The sequence below is a fragment of the Triturus cristatus genome, chromosome 1_1 (assembly GCF_964204655.1).
Source record: "Triturus cristatus chromosome 1_1, aTriCri1.1, whole genome shotgun sequence".
Lineage (NCBI taxonomy): Eukaryota > Metazoa > Chordata > Amphibia > Caudata > Salamandridae > Triturus > Triturus cristatus.
Window position 1 is genome coordinate 535271621 of NC_140579.1, and position 17840 is coordinate 535289460.

Below are 17840 nucleotides of genomic sequence, written 5' to 3' on the forward strand. Positions count from 1 at the left end.
TCAATATTAAATGTAAAAAACTGTGCGCATCAGCGAGGTTGCGCTTTAATTCAGTAATTTACACCATTGTCGTGAAGAATGTAAAGAACAGGAAGCTGTAAATGTAAATATAGTTAGCTGTGCGCATCAGGGAGGATCCGCATTGAACACTGCGCGGACAGAAGGAAACAAATGATGCAAGTCAATTACTTAAATGTAGGAAGCTGTGCGCATCAGCGAGGATCCGCAATGAACGCTGCGCGGACAGAAGGTGAAGAGCGCTGAAGTCAATTGCAAGCTACAGGATCACCATGGAAACCACACAACGTGAGCACAACGTCTTTCAGATTCATGAGCTGATGCTATTGTTGCTTTCCAGTGACATGAGTGGCACGCGAAAGAGCACGCGCACGCTGTCCTTCCCTTCAACGACGTCAGCGATTGAAAAAATCAAAGTACTTACATCGCCTCACAAGTAAAGAAGACGTAGCTCTCCTCTTATGTTTATGAAGCGGGAGCCATATGCAAGAGGCACAATGAAATCGTTGAAAAGGTAACAATGCAAATAATATCTTCTTTTGTTGTTGAGGTGCTTATTTCGATGTGTTGAGGTCCAGCAGGAACACATGGGTAGTCCGGTCGTCGCCAAATGTAGGATCGGAGTGGCAATAAAAGAGAAAGAAGGCAGCAGCGTGAAGTAAACTCAATAAGAATTTATTGAGTACAGCTGTAACGACCCCATCCAACATCAAGCCCTGCAGCTGTCAACTGAACAGTTGCTCACATTCTAGGACCCTTCGCATTCTACATTCCATGTATCTTACATAGCAACAGTGGGAACATTCTAAAATCAGGACACTACATCAGGTGTAATCCTTTACCTCGCTGTAACTTGAAGAATGAGAGTCTGTTTAGGAGAACTTGCATGGTCAACAATTTTGAAGATCTTGGCACCTTTGCCGTCCACTTAAAAAGTCTGGTCATCCAACATTGGGATTTGCCACCAGTTGTTTCTCGGGATGAGCAAAAACCAACTTGGATGGATTCCTTAAGGCAGTTTCTTTTATAAAAGACTGGAATCTAGTAGTGATCGCTCACTCCAAAGCCAAGGAGTAATAGCCAAGTTAGCTATTGGCCAGTAGTGTATGAAGGCAACAGAATCAACCTCAAAACGTCATTGCTTGCAAGAAAAGAAGCCTGGTGAATCCCTTGCAAGAAAATATGAGATGTGTTAATTCGTTTCAAATATTTTGATATATTATCTGCTGTTCCAGTGCATTTCATTTTGGTAAAAGCAGATGTTTAGAGGCTTATGTGTTCTTGCAGACACATTGTATTGCAGTGGCAGGGATGCTGGTGTCTGAGATATCATTACAGGGTTGATTAATCTTATGCAGGGATTGGCAGGGCATCTTAACCTCTGACCACTGTTGAAGGTGTATATTCTATTCACGAATTGACAGTGGATACATCTCTCGAGTATATAGGCTCCAGTACAGTCCTTCATCTCTACGCACCAAGCATAGAAATATCCATTACCTGGTTCTCACTCTGTCAAAAATTATATTTTCTTAGTTCACTGGGCTTGATGCTTGCTGTTGACATGTATAATGGGTAGGTCATCAATTCTAATCTCTGCAAGACTAACTCATCCATTCTTCCTTCTGAGGTCTATGAATGTAGTACAGTTAAAATGGGCCATAGTAACACTTGTTATTTCCTCTTATGAACTATGGTACTAGGTATTATTTTAAAATGTTTCAGATTCAAGTTTAACTTTGTTCAGATTTTCAGAAATTAGCAAAGAGTAAGTTATATTTTTTTTGTTTTTTCAGTACCTCAAGTCCTGTATGCGAAATGAATAAAATAGAAGCATATATTCTGGACGTCAAATAAAGAAACCGGACTGACTAAAGTTACATATTTTATTTATGTGTTAATGATACATGGAGCATACAGTGGCTGATTTCCATTTTGGTGGTTTTCTAACAACTGCAGTGCATAGAAAAGATAAAAGAAGTGCTACAAAATCTAGAATTTCTGGAAGTATAGGAGTTTGTAGAATTGTCTGAAGGATCTGAGTTCCATTAGCAGGGATTTCCAAATGTGTGATCCGATAAATGAAGAAAGGCTTCTTTGGCTGACTGATGGAATCTTGGATTTGCAGAAGGAAGCAGTGGTCTTTTTAATTGTGTTCAATATGGGTTTCATCAGAATACTATATTACATTTTTATTTGTTTAATTGTTTTACATAGCACAGCTAGAAGCGGTATGAACGCACTTTAAATAAAACAACTAAGTACTTAGGATGCGCAGTGTAATTGAACTTGCCAGAGATGGTCAACAGCATAAGGATAGAAGCAGAATCTGTCTAGATTTGTGAAGATTGGTATGTATAATCTAGGCTATGGCAAAATGGGAATTTTGCTCAATTGCAGTATGAGAATGTGGGTGTTTACGCTCCTTGTAAAGAGCTAGATTGCTGGCTAGGTTGTCCATTGTGCTGGAAGGGAGTTGCACGTGATTGTTGCCATGACAGTGAAGGATTGCTTTATAATCTGAATTTAGGGGTTTTTGAGGTGTATTATTTTTTTGCTTCTTGATGCTCTTAATCCCATGGGTATGGTAGGCAGATTGGCATGGGTTGCAGATTTTTTCAGGAAAATGTCTCTATATGTCAGACAGACTATTTTTAATATAATCCTTCCAGGGCTAGCCAATGAAGTTCCTGCTGGATCGGCGTGATGTGGTTGAATTGTTTTTCATTGCAGTTAGTTTTTCTTTTGAGTGGAAAACCATCTCGAAAGGAGTCAGAGAAATGCTTGGCAGACCAGCCAGGATGTAATTTACACAGTCACTTCTAGAAATTAACCTGGCATTGGTAGCATGTCTTTTAACTGGCTTGGTGACAGTATGCATAATCTTTTCTTTAAAGACTGAAGGTAGCTATTTAATGCATGGACTACTATGTTTGTGAGAGGAAGTACTGTCAAGGTATTGTTAAGAGTGAAACCCAACAACATTGGATGAGAATGGGCTTCCACTTTGAGATTTTGCATCAGTCCTCGGTTGACTTTTTTTTGTGTGTGAGTGTGATATTAGGGGGTATTTTCTAGTTTGTAAGTTCAATATCAGAAAATGTTCTGCCATCCCGTATTGAAGCTTTTTAGACATGACTGGAGAGCGTGATTGCCCTACATTGATGTGAGCATCTGATTAACTTTGGTGACAACTTTAGTGTCTGCCCGATGTGAGCTCAGGGGATCCAGATAGAGTTAAGAAGCCAATATCTCCCAATCACTTTGTGAGGGCATGTGGCTCCCTCAGCTAATTGCAAGTTGTGTTGCAGAGATCTATCGCATGTCTATGTGTGCCCCATATGGTGATTTACTACAGAGAAAGGGATTCTTAGTGCTTAGACATTTTGTCATGATTTGTTTGTGAATGTATGCATGGTTTGCTGCAGGACAGAGTAATGCAGTGGGATCCTCTCTCCTAGTTCTTGTGTTTAGCCATTTCTTATGTTGGCATATACCGATTCCCAGTGTTGAGACATCCCTCAGTCCCCCAAATGTCTCTCTATGTTCAGTGTCATTTACTTTCCTGCTGTGATACTTTTTCTTTTCCTACTGGCTGTTTGTTTTTGGTACCTGCCCATGTTTTTCCTGAACTTTTTGCCATGCCTTGGGTTTCCTGTATGTATGCCTCCCTTACCAATTTGAGACCATGTTCAATGTATCCTGGAGTATGGATGTGTCCCATTGTGTGTGACTACCGTACTTTGAACTAAGTGCTCCATATTCTTCTGACTCCCATGTCCGTGTTTTCCCTGTACTAGTAAGCATGTCTCCTTGTTCCGACATGGTAGCTCGTTACCAAGTGTTGGAGTGCCCAGTCCCAGTGTCCATGTACTGCTTGCCCCAACATGCATTCCATCCCAACCCTGTGTCAATGATTTCCCTGTCCTAGTTGTAGGGATGTTTTCTGCTGTGTGTTACTTCTCTCCTTGCCCCAGTGTTATCTTGTTCTTTAAATCAATATGCACGACTCTATATGTCTTCCCTGTTCTTCGTTCATGTCTATGTCATTTGTTGTCTGAATTAATGATGATGAGATAAGGATGTTAGAACCCTTAAATCTAGCTTTATAGCCTTGAGCGATTGCACAACTATCAGTATATGGTTGGTGTATGTGTGCATCCCTGGTGAATCTGGGTAAAGCCATCACTGCCAGCAGCTTCTAACCATACATATATAGGATGTAACCGCCAGAAGTTTAATAGGAGCTACAATAGTGTTAGGTATGATAGAGCATTACAGTTGCACAAATTACATTAAATTGATTTTAACTTCAGCAAGAAAAAAGAATACAATTCTTTCTTGTTTAGATTGCTTTTTAACCAAATTTCATGGCTTTTAGTCATGTGGTTTCACAGCTAACGTGTTTTCTCCCATATCCAGCATGCGGGCTTGTGGTCTTTTCAAGTCTTGGCTATCACATCATCCTGGACTTCGCCTGCTTGTAATTACTCTAAATTTTGACTGTTTAAGGACGTGTAGCAGAGGGAGAAAAGGTGATTTTCAGCGCCCCACAGTTAAGTTAAATAAGGAAGCCAGCTGGGCTGTCACTGTGGTTTAGCAGCTCGAAGCTTTGGGTTCAACCAGAAGCATACTGGGTGCTACAGAAGTTTGCATACTTGTGGGAAAGGATTGTGAACATGAGGGTCCAAGCTGCCATCAGCACTAAGACTCCCCATGTGTTTTCTCTTTCAGGTACATTGCCAGAGATCGCCCACAGGCCTTTTGTGCAGGATGATGCTCCTGACTCTTATGGTGTTGATGAGTTCTCTCTTTGTGCAGACACTGGCAGAGGCCAACAAGGTATCCAGGAATAAAGATAGAATTTTTCATAGCGCTGGGATATAAAGGTACCTCAAGTGGGAATCCATCTTCCTGCTTTCAAAGCACTTTGTTGACTAGGATTGATTAAATTGGCCATTAGTATTATACTTATGTCTTCTGTTAAAGTGGACACTCACGTGTAACCCTGTTGTCCTTTTTCTTCTGCGTGCAACATTGTCCAGAGAACCTCCTCAACTGCAAAAAGACTGGTTCCTCCTCAGCACTGCATTTTTGTAACACCGAAAATGTCATTTTATAATAACACAGCAAGCAGGTAGTCGTGCATCACACTGACGTTTATTGTGCACAAAGTATCCGTTTAACCAGCGACCAGAGTAGATGGATATTATCTACTCTACGATGTTCAGCCTGAACATCGAGTCACCATGCCGCATAGAGTAAATCCTTTGAATTGATGTCCATTCCTCTGTTATAGGTAGATGACACTGCCTATTTGAACTAATTAAGTCCTATCCTAGAAAGCAAGTACAGTATGTCCTTTGCAAAAGGTGTTAAGCCTTGTGCCCACCAGCCTTATTGATTAAAGCCAAGGATCCTCCTGATTTATCTGGCCTTGATGTAAAAGGCTCTGTCAGTCCTCTAAGTTTTCCAGACTTGCTTTTGTAAAAATAGAGGTACGTCGATATCAATCAAACACTATTGTTTTTGTGGTGAAAGATAAGCAATCCATGTGCCCATAACCAAAAACATTCAGTCTAATTATTAAGACCCATAAAGCCTGTACCAACCACCTAAGCCACCCCACTTCAGTTATGACAAACAAGGAACCATGTGGCTATTACCTGAACAATTCAGCAATAATGGTAGGAGTCGAGGAATTCCAGCCTTAGCCTCTTAAACCATCCTGCCTGAATGGTAAAAGGCAAATAAAATCCGCAAACCTTTAGAAATGTTTGTTACACTTTCTGTATCTCAGAAACTTCCTGAACCTTTACCTGAAGGTTCTAGACTTTGGTGCCGATTACGATCCGGTAAAAAATTTCCCCATGCGACTCGTATCCGGTCTTTTTACCGTACGAATCGTACAAGTGCCGTACGAACTGGCAATCACGATTCGCATGGTAAAAAGTCCATACGAACCGCATTGGGAATCATTCCCCACACGTCCTCGGGTCGGAAAATGTGTCCGACACGTCCTCGGACGATTTACCGTACAAACGTGAAAAGTCAAGTCCGACCGAGGAATCACGATCCATCCCGTGCGTCCGAGGTCACAACCGGATGGAAAAAACACCGTCCGCACCGAACTCCCATAGCAACCATGGAGACGTGCCCGCATACGCGCCGACCCCCCCCCAGCCCCCGTACGTACGCGCCGACCCCCCCAGCCCCCGTACGTACGCGCCAAACCCCCCCCAGCCCCGTACGTACGCGCCGACCCCCCCCAGCCCCCGTACGTAAGTGCTGACCCCCCCCAGCCCCCGTACGTACGCGCCGAACCCCCCCCAGCCCCCGTACGTACGCGCCGACCCCCCCAGCCCCCGTACGTACGCGCCGACCCCCCCAGCCCCCGTACGTACGCGCCGAACCCCCCTGTATGTACACCCGTGTACGTGTCGAACCCCCCGTGTACGTGTCGAACCCCCCCGTGTACGTTCGAGTCGTACCCCCACCCGTGTATGTACGGTGCGTACCCCCCGTGTACGTTCGAGTCGAACCCCCCGTGTACGTTCGAGTCGAACCCCCCCGTGTACGTTCGAGTCGTACCCCCACCCGTGTATGTACGGTGCGTACCCCCAGCGCGTACACGGGTGGGGGTACGACTCGAACGTACACGGGGGGGTTCGACTCGAACGTACACGGGGGGGTTCGACTCGAACGTACACGGGGGGTACGCACCGTACATACACGGGTGGGGGTACGACTCGAACGTACACGGGGGGGTTCGACTCGAATGTACACGGGGGGTTCGACTCGAACGTACACGGGGGTTCGACTCGAACGTACACGGGGGGGTTCGACTCGAACGTACACCGGGGGGGGTTCGACTCGAACGTACACGGGGGGTACGCACCGTACATACACGGGTGGGGGTACGACTCGAACGTACACGGGGGGGTTCGACTCGAACGTACACGGGGGGGGTTCGACTCGAACGTACATGGGGGGTTCGACTCGAACGTACACGGGGGGGTTCGACTCGAACGTACACGGGGGGGGTTCGACTCGAACGTACACGGGGGGTATGCACCGTACATACACGGGTGGGGGTACGACTCGAACGTACACGGGGGGGTTCGACTCGAACGTACACGGGGGGTTCGACTCGAACGTACACGGGGGGGGTCGACTCGAAAGTACACGGGGGGTTCGACTCGAACGTACACGGGGGGGGTTCGACTCGAACGTACACGGGGGGTACGCACCGTACATACACGGGTGGGGGTACGACTCGAACGTACACGGGGGGGTTCGACTCGAACGTACACGGGGGGGTTCGACTCGAACGTACACGGGGGGGTTCGACTCGAACGTACACGGGGGGGGTTCGACTCGAACGTACACGGGGGGTACGCACCGTACATACACGGGTGGGGGTACGACTCGAACGTACACGGGGGGGTTCGACACGTACACGGGTGTACATACAGGGGGTTCGGCGCGTACGTACGGGGGCTGGGGGGGTCGGCGCGTACATGCGGGGGCAGGGGGGGTACGGTGCGTACATGCGGGGGCTGGGGGGGTACGGTGCGTACATGCGGGGGCTGGGGGGGGTACGGCGCTTACCGGGCCACCTACTCTGGTCGTTTCGCGCCGTACTTCGCATTTGCGGCACTTTTTGGGTGCCGTGAAAATATTGCCGTCCGGACTGCTGTCGGTTCGAATCGTAATTCCTGGGTCGTGAAACGCTGCCTGAAAGCGTACCGACGTCACGTCGCAGCATTCCCGGATCACATTCGTATGTATATTTTCGTCGGTCGGTGTTTTTTACGATTCGTACGGAAATGGTGTTTCCATGCGAATTGGAATTCCATGTTTGTAAAGTTTTACGACCGGGTACGAATCGGACGGGGAAAACGCTCCGACCGACGGTTCGTACCCGGTTTTTACCGGATCGTAATTGGCACCTTAGTTTTATAATACTCGGTAAAAGCCCCCTATTTTTTCTTCTAAACCTCTTAGTTTTCCATCACTTTTCCCTCTACTTTACATTTCAGAAGTCAGAAAACAACCGATGCAAGTGCATCTGCCCTCCTTACCGAAATATCAGCGGACATATTTACAATGACAATGTATCTCAGAAAGACTGGTAAGTAAGCCTCCTAGCTTGGATGAATCTATAAGCTGGTCACATTTCTTTGAACTGTGTTTGTACACTGTCAGATCTGCTATCAAATGTGCTCCACAGTTTATAGATAAGATTCCCTGAACGATATTATATTAAGTGTCAGTTCAGGGGGTGAGACTCTAAATCATCAGGGCGATAGGATTCCAAGAAAGGCACTCCAGATATCACCGTTACCAAATGGAAATACTTAAGCGCTTGCCACTACTTGATTAGGCAGGTCATGCTGGTATTTTCGTTGACTTCCTCGGTTAAAAGACCTAAATGGTGCTAATGACATATACTTTTGTTACTCCATTACTGTACGTGTGGGGTCTTTATTTCACATACCGTCTACCGTTCCACACATGACCATATTAGTTACCCTAATTAATGCAAATGAGCACACAACTGGGTCAATAGATGATTTTGATGTCGTTTTAAGCTATTTAATTTTTCAAATTAATTTTTATTTAGTTTCATCGAAATACACATACACTCACCTACATCCAACTGCAGCTGAGGTTCAATAAGAAGGAACAGCTAGTCCGAAGTCAATAACAGAAACGGGGGAAGAGATTGGGAGGGGGAACTTGGAGACACAACTAAGTAAAGGAGTTTGCTCCTTGATTGCTGATGTTGCCTGACTGAAAACATTGCCTCTGTGGGGGGATCCACTGGATCCCCGGCATGTCCTTAGTCTGTTACCTTGTGGGTAGTAGTAGCCTGGCTGTCAATAAGGTCGACATTTTTTCCATGCCAACAACGTCCCATAGCTTATGCAGCCAGTCCGTGTGATTGGGCGCGGAATCGGTGCCCCATTTGGATGTAATGGCTTGCTTCACTGCTCATAGCCCCATCATAATAACTTTCACTTTGCTGGAATATAAGGGGTATGCCAATGCTTTTGGCAGTACTAGTAATATAAGTCTAGATCGGTTGGGAATGCCCGTTTCGGAGAAATTGAAGAAGCGAATTAATAAGATACAAATTATTTAAATTAACAGCTATGAGTGCAATGATTACGGTAAAATTTAAAGATGAAATGACACTTTTTAAATGTGCAGCCTGCACTATGCCGCCATAGTTATTCGTTTAGACCGCAGAAACACTTCAATGCAAGTTGACTTTTAACTAGAAATGAACACGACAATGCGAAAATGTGCTTAATGGAACGGAGAGGCTTGACCATAACCTCTTAGCTGCCAGGCCCCTCTGTGCCATAACCTTTTAAGATATCTTTGGTAGTTTGACTTAAGACCTTAACATTTTGTCCGCGTAAGCTGTTTCCATGATGGGATATCGTTAACATAAATATCGTCAGAAATAAATATCGTCACTAAAATATCGCTTACATTAATATCGTCATCCTATACTTAAACAAGAATTCACACAAATATCGATTTTTTTTTATCGACAACCCTAATATCGTTCACACTAATATCGACAACATAAATATCGACTACTACATTATCGACTTTATTTTAAATAACATTACCTTAGACATAAATATCGACTACACTAACATCGACGACCTATCTGCTTATAGAAATATACAAAAAATATCGTCTTTTTATTACCAACTGGATATGCACTATTCTTTTATTTTACTCACTTTTTTTACTATTTTACTTTACAAAACTATTCACACATATAATTATTTAGTTTTCCTAATACTTATTGATATAAAAATATATACCCTTTTGATCAAAAATAAATTGAATTAAATAGCATAATATTTACCATGTTTAGTAATAATTTACTTTTTATTGTTAAAAAACAAATGAATATTGTAAAATATACATTAATATGTTCAATAGAATTATGTATTAATTGTTTATTGTATATTAAAACATGTTTTTCATTGTTAAATATTTTTCTCAGATGTTAAAAAATGTAAATTTATGTTATGTACCTATCATGATAAAATCAATGACATAAAAAATATGTAATATATTAAATTTTTGTAAAAAATATTAAAATTTATTATACTAATTTATGCATAATTGAAACTGTATTTATGTACAAAACTGCAATATAATTTGTTAGCAAAAATTATGTTAAATGTTTTATAAAATGTTCAAAATCTTTGCAGTAACAAATTAAACTATGAATAAAAAAAAAATTAAAAATTTTTTATTTCTTAATTTAGAAACTTGTCATATGTATGTAAAAATGTTATAAAAATGTCTTTAATTTATATTGTTGAAATGAATATTACAACATGACATATATTATTCTTATTAAAAATAGTAAATAGATAATGCTGGATAATAAACCATAATAATTAACTATTCTAACTCCAATCCTACGTAAGTCAGGGTAAATGGTGGATAGTAAACCATTATAATTAACTATTGTAAATCCAAATATAACATAAGTCAAGGAAAGTGCTGGATAGTAAACCATAATAAATTACTATTCTAACTGCAATCCAACATAAGTCAGGGAAAGTGCTGGATAGTAAACCATAATAAATTACTATTCTAACTCCAATCCAACATAAGTCAGGGAAAGTGCTGGATAGTAAACCATAATAAATTACTATTCTAACTCCAAACATAACATAACTCATGGAAAGTGCTGGATAGTAAACCATAATAAATTACTATTCTAACTCCAATCCAACATAAGTCAGGGAAAGTGCTGGATAGTAAACCATAATAAATTACTATTCTAACTCCAAACATAACATAAGTCAGGGAGAGTGCTGGATAGTAAACCATAATAAATTACTATTCTAACTCCAATCCAACATAAGTCAGGGAAAGTGCTGGATAGTAAACCATAATAAATTACTATTCTAACTCCAAACATAACATAACTCAGGGAAAGTGCTGGATAGTAAACCATAATAAATTACTATTCTAACTCCAATCCAACATAAGTCAGGGAAAGTGCAGGATAGTAAACCATAATAAATTACTATTCTAACTCCAAACATAACATAAGTCAGGGAGAGTGCTGGATAGTAAACCATAATAAATTACTATTCTAACTCCAATCCAACATAAGTCAGGGAAAGTGCTGGATAGTAAACCATAATAAATTACTATTCTAACTCCAAACATAACATAAGTCAGGGAGAGTGCTGGATAGAAAGCCATAATAAATTACTATTCTAACTCCAATCCAACATAAGTCAGGGAAAGTGCTGGATAGTAAACCATAATAAATTACTATTCTAACTCCAAACATAACATAACTCAGGGAAAGTGCTGGATAGTAAACCATAATAAATTACTATTCTAACTCCAATCCAACATAAGTCAGGGAAAGTGCAGGATAGTAAACCATAATAAATTACTATTCTAACTCCAAACATAACATAAGTCAGGGAGAGTGCTGGATAGTAAACCATAATAAATTACTATTCTAACTCCAATCCAACATAAGTCAGGGAAAGTGCTGGATAGTAAACCATAATAAATTACTATTCTAACTCCAAACATAACATAACTCAGGGAAAGTGCTGGATAGTAAACCATAACAAATTACTATTCTAACTCCAATCCAACATAAGTCAGGGAAAGTGCTGGATAGTAAACCATAATAAATTACTATTCTAACTCCAAACATAACATAACTCATGGAAAGTGCTGGATAGTAAACCATAATAAATTACTATTCTAACTCCAATCCAACATAAGTCAGGGAAAGTGCTGGATAGTAAACCATAATAAATTACTATTCTAACTCCAAACATAACATAAGTCAGGGAGAGTGCTGGATAGTAAACCATAATAAATTACTATTCTAACTCAAATCCAACATAAGTCAGGGAAAGTGCTGGATAGTAAACCATAATAAATTACTATTCTAACTCCAAACATAACATAACTCAGGGAAAGTGCTGGATAGTAAACCATAATAAATTACTATTCTAACTCCAATCCAACATAAGTCAGGGAAAGTGCTGGATAGTAAACCATAATAAATTACTATTCTAACTCCAAACATAACATAAGTCAGGGAGAGTGCTGGATAGTAAACCATAATAAATTACTATTCTAACTCCAATCCAACATAAGTCAGGGAAAGTGCTGGATAGTAAACCATAATAAATTACTATTCTAACTCCAAACATAACATAACTCAGGGAAAGTGCTGGATAGTAAACCATAACAAATTACTATTCTAACTCCAATCCAACATAAATCAGGGTAAGTGCTGGATAGTAAACCATAATAAATTACTATTCTAACTCCAAACATAACATAACTCAGGGAAAGTGCTGGATAGTAAACCATAATAAATTACTATTCTAACTCCAATCCAACATAAGTCAAGGAAAGTGCTGGATAGTAAACCATAATAAATTACTATTCTAACTCCAATCCAACATAAGTCAGGGAAAGTGCTGGATAGTAAACCATAATAAATTACTATTCTAACTCCAAACATAACATAACTCAGGGAAAGTGCTGGATAGTAAACTATAATAAATTACTATTCTAACTCCAATCCAACATAAGTCAGGAAATGTGCAGGTTAGTAAACAATATAAATGTTTCTATCTAAATTATTTTTTACACCCTATTCCCCTATAATACCAAAATAACGCTTCTTCAATATTAATTTAATAATTTTTATTATTAAAAAATAAATTTCGTGTAAAATTTTAAATTTCGATGTTAAATTTTGATTTCATGATAAATTTCTAATTTATTAATATTTTATACAATTTTTTAACACTACATTTTTAAATTACTACCCACCCTAATCCCCTATAATACCAAAAACCCGCTCCTAAAATTTTTATTTGAAATTTTAAAATTTAATTACAAATTTAATTTCGTGAACAATTCGAAATTTCAAATTAAAATTTCGATTTCTTAATTATTTTCTAATTTGTTTATATTTTATAAATTTTTTAAAAACCAAATTTTAAATTACTACCCACCCTTATCCCCTATAATACCAATAACCCGCTACTAAAATTTTAACAATTCTTTTGTAGAAAATATTTTTTAACACATATTATTACTAGTAGGAGTTCCCCTATAATACCAAAAACCCGCTCCTAAAATTTTTATTTGAAATTTTAAAATTTAATTACAAATTTAATTTCGTGAACAATTCGAAATTTCAAATTAAAATTTCGATTTCTTAATTATTTTCTAATTTGTTTATATTTTATAAATTTTTTAAAAACCAAATTTTAAATTACTACCCACCCTTATCCCCTATAATACCAATAACCCGCTACTAAAATTTTAACAATTCTTTTGTAGAAAATATTTTTTAACACATATTATTACTAGTAGGAGTTTTGTAAGTTTTTTAAAAACATAATACATATTTTTTTATAAATTTTATAACACCTTATATTTTTGTGTCGATATTATATAAAACGACATTTTGATCAACGATATTCTGTTCATCGATATTTTTTTATGACGATATTTTTGTCATTCTCACGAAACGATATTTTTTACAACGATATTTTCTATTACGATATTTTTAACAGTCGATATTCTTACCACAATATTAATGCTAGTCGATATTTTCCCGTCGATATTCTATCTTTATACCGCGTAAGCTATTCATGCTAAATTTGCATTCCTCTTTTCCAACAACCTGAGTCGTCTAAAGGTACCCAGGATTTGTGAATTTCCTTGGAGGGTTTCGACAAATTAGCCTAAATACAGCTACATTTTGTTTTTTTTTGGGGGGGGGGGGAATGGGAAATAAGTGCTGCAGAAGAAAGATCCTAGTTTTTCCCTGCAAAAAGCATCAACAAAGGGTTTACAGTGCAGAAATTACCATCTTCTCAGCTTTCAGGAACAGGCAGACGTTTGTCACAAAACCAAAGATTTCTACATAGTGTTGGCATTTTACTTTGATACATCCATTTGTGTCTACATTTTCACCTGTAACTTTTTATAACTATGACAGGTTTTTGAAAGCAATAAACTGTTACGTCCACTAGATCCTTCTGGTTACGGGTATATATAGGGCTTGTAGGCTCACTAAGAAGCTGAGGTAACCAGAGCCAATAACTGAGTTGCACATTGCAGTTGTTTTTCATTGTGTACCAGTATTCAGCAATTCGTTTGGAAAAAAATGAAGAGTAAAAAATAAGTATCAAGGAATCCTATGTATTTCCAAAATGGGAACAATGTAGGGAATTTAGAAGCAGTGGCTATTTACACCTCACTGAATTTGTGGGTAGCCATATTAGCATGTGAATTAAAGGGCATTTTTCTAAATGATTTCTTTTTTACCCACTGTCTTACATTTGTAAGGCAGAAATGCATAGAAAGACAATTGGCAATAACACTTGTTCTACTATTCTGTCTCCCGATAAAAATGTACATTTTTGAAAACTAGACACCCTGTGGAATCCAGGATAGGGTGACTTATGTGGCCCTCACCAGGTTCTGTTACCCAGAATCCCTTGCAAACCTCAAACTTTGTAAAAAAAAGAGAAAAAAAAGAAAAAAAAACATTTTCCTCACATTTCTGTCATGGAAAGTTCTGGAATCTGCAGGGAGCCACAAACTTCCACCCACCCAGCATTCCCCGAGTCGCTCGATAAACGTGGCACCTCACTTGTGTGGGTGCGCCAAGTGCCTGCAACATGGAAGGGCCAAAAGGTATTTTGGGGACATTAAAATTATCGATCACAAAACAACCTGGTTTTGCCAGGGGGGCACTTGGTTTCAGACTCGGTGGCTATCTGGGGAAATCAACCAAACCCAGACATTTCTGAAACTAGACACCCGAGGGAGTCCAAGGATGTGTGGCTTGCTTGGATCCCCAAAGTTTTATTACCCAAAACCCCTGCAAACCTCAAATTTAGCTTAAAAAATCAAAATTTTCCCACATTTCTGTTTGGGATCACAGTGCTTGCACAAATTCCCTACCACCCAGCCTTCCCCTCAATCTCCAAAGTAAAATGATATCTCACATGTGGCCCCAAAAATATAAGGGGTGCAAATGCCCTTGCCCAAGGGGCCTCTTCCCCCTCCGTGATGCCTAATAGAGTGGATCCCTGCTTGGGGTTTGCCCTCCTGCAGCGATCCTCAAACAGGGATCCACTAGGGAATGTTACATTTGGAAAGGGGAGATTGTCCCCTTTCCGATGATACCTCTCCTGTCTGCCTAGGTACTTGGGCTGAGATAGCCTCACGAGCACCAAAGCAGTGTAACTGGGATGAGCCAATTTGCTCATTTCATTTTCACTTTTAATGTAATGACGTCAGTGCGCCATGTGCACAATCGTCATGACATTGAAAAAAAAAGGCCTCTGAAGCTCTTCCCCAGCTCCCGAAACTAAAAAGGAAATCCCTCTGCTGTTTGCAGCAGAGGGATTTTTGAATGGTGTGCAGAGGACGTAACATCTAAGTCCTTGGCACACCAGTGCCACAGCCCAGGCCGTTACTGTTATGACCTTGGCATAGAAGGGGATAATGTGACAAGCTTAGAAATATTCACCATAACTGGAGTATGTACCAATTTAACAATTGTATTAAATTTTGCTAAGACACCTATTACAACGATAACCAAACGTCCTATTTTTCCCATATTTCACCTAATGCTTCAACAGAATAGTTGTATATTTTAAAACAGTATTTTTGAAACTTGATATTTCTCTTCTTTAGCATAGTTCATTGTTTATGCAATGAAACATTTAATTTTAGAAGGTTAAACTGTGTTTGATACCTATGCAAATGGAGGCTTATGAATCAAGAACCTACATACATAAGATGTCTCTAACAAACTTTGTGCTAAAAATTTAGAAGCTGCATGTTATTTCCTGGGAAAGGAGGAGCTGAGTTCAAATGGATGCTGCTGCCTGATTGGCTCTGAAGAGGAGAGACCTGATACAATGTCTACAACATATTTTATTTCTTTATATATTCGTCCGTGTTCCTAATGTAGTCTCAACACTCATTCCACAGGCATTCCCAGACACTCATCCCATTTTCTTCTTGTACTTGACTGACAACTGTGACTTCCGTTGCTGTTGTTCATTCGTTGCCTTATTATTGATGCTCGATTTTTACAGATTGGTACTGCAACTGTGTGCCTATTTGCTCAAATTATTGAGACTCTGCTGAGATTCATGAGTTAATGGGAAATTTGTCTGCTTTAATTGGATTTTGAGTTTTATGTTCTCTTTATCTCACTCTTTTTCTTTGAAATTTGAACTCTTTATGAGCTTTGCTAACTGTAAATTATGGTCCTGTTCTTTAGAATATGGCATTTGTCCTTTATGAAATGTGCTGGATATATTATTTGATGTTTTGTTCTAACCAAAATTTTATGACACGTATGTAATCGTACTTGAATTTACTGACTAACCTGAATAAAAAGAATCTTACTAAACTCTTAATGAGGAATAAACTTTTTAAACTTATTGAAACTCTCATCATTGACTCAACTTAGAACTGTCATTGTGATTTAACTTATTATGATGAAATAGCTCCTGATTCAAAACACATTGGCAAAGATCCATCACTTGAAGCAAGTTATACTTGCAGCCAGAGCGGAAACGGGCCTTAACCCTGTAATTGAAGGTAAGAAAAGGTTGAACCATATTATTTAAATTTTGCCTCATCTCCACACTATCAGTTTTCTGGTAGCAGAGGTATGGTTCACACCTTAAACGGAGAGCTATAAAATAATTGCCCAAGTTAGAATAAAATACTCGAATCCTGAAATCCAATCCACAGGGCTTGAAAATTGACCAGGTGCCATTTGTGAAGGTTGTCGCTGTTTTGGAAGTGTGAGTTTTAATAGGGTGATGTGTTGCTTATTGTAATTATGTTTACTGGTCTATTATTAAGACGAGAGTGAATGGTTGGATGAATGGAGATGTTTAGTGTTTGTAATGTAAAGAAATTTAAGAGATTCATGCTGGATGTGGGTAGCCATCGTCAAATGGTATTTCTTGTTTGCAGGTTTTGTAGTGTAGAGTGAGAGGTACCGTCACCTATCCAATTGAGATAGGGACACTAATTAACTGTTGTGATTGCACTAATATTGTTTTATGTTAGCAGAACCTGATTGTGCAAAGGGTGAAGCTGCATTGATTAGGGTGATTTCACTCTAGTCCACATATCACTTACAAATGTGAAATTCTTTTTGTGTGCTAAAAGTCAGAGGGTGTAAAAAACTTAGTATTCCTATTGTTGAAGTTATATCGTTTTCTTTAAAAGAGCAGCAAGAATTGTTATGTTTTGATATTGTTGTTTTAAAGATTTTTGTTGACTTGTGCAAGTACAAGAGAAATTGTAAAGAAGAGTGAGCTGCTTCAAGGAGTGAGATCATATGTCACATAGTGTTTCTTGCTGGGATTGGTTGGTGTACATTTCACACAGTGATTGGTTGGTGATGTCAGGGTGCCACGCTGTGATAGGTCAGTGGTTGTGTGACTATCGCATTGGGATTTGTTAACAGGATTTTGATAAATAACAACTGTGACAGGATTGGAGTAAAAGAATCATGAAATGCTTTGAAGAATTTAAGAGTTTTGTAAAGGGTGACGTTACAGTTTTGATACAGTGAGGCAAATAGGTGCCTCCCGAGGGTACGCTTCCACATTACATGACAGCTGAATTGGGATTATATACATGTTTATGGCTTTGTCAATGGTGAGAAAGAAGGTTGACACACCAAAAGAGGAGGGGTTAATGTTTGACATAGGCAACAAAAGGGGTGTGCA

At 39.5% G+C, this 17840-nt stretch overlaps 1 protein-coding gene across 3 annotated transcripts in view; it reads left to right on the forward strand.

Moving 5' to 3' along the window:
• LOC146870563 (uncharacterized) overlaps nt 1–16532 on the forward strand; it is a 250771-nt gene extending 234239 nt beyond the window's left edge. For all 3 annotated transcript variants that reach the window (XR_014978325.1, XR_014978323.1, XM_085643155.1), the window contains 3 exons: nt 4753–4860; nt 8061–8152; nt 15913–16532. Coding sequence is in view for 1 of the 3 variants with exons in the window: in XM_085643155.1 (XP_085499281.1) it covers nt 4753–4860; nt 8061–8152; nt 15913 (201 nt within the window). In the remaining 2 variants the exon portion in view is untranslated. The remainder of the gene's footprint in view (nt 1–4752; nt 4861–8060; nt 8153–15912) is intronic.
• Nucleotides 16533–17840: the final 1308 nt, after the last annotated feature.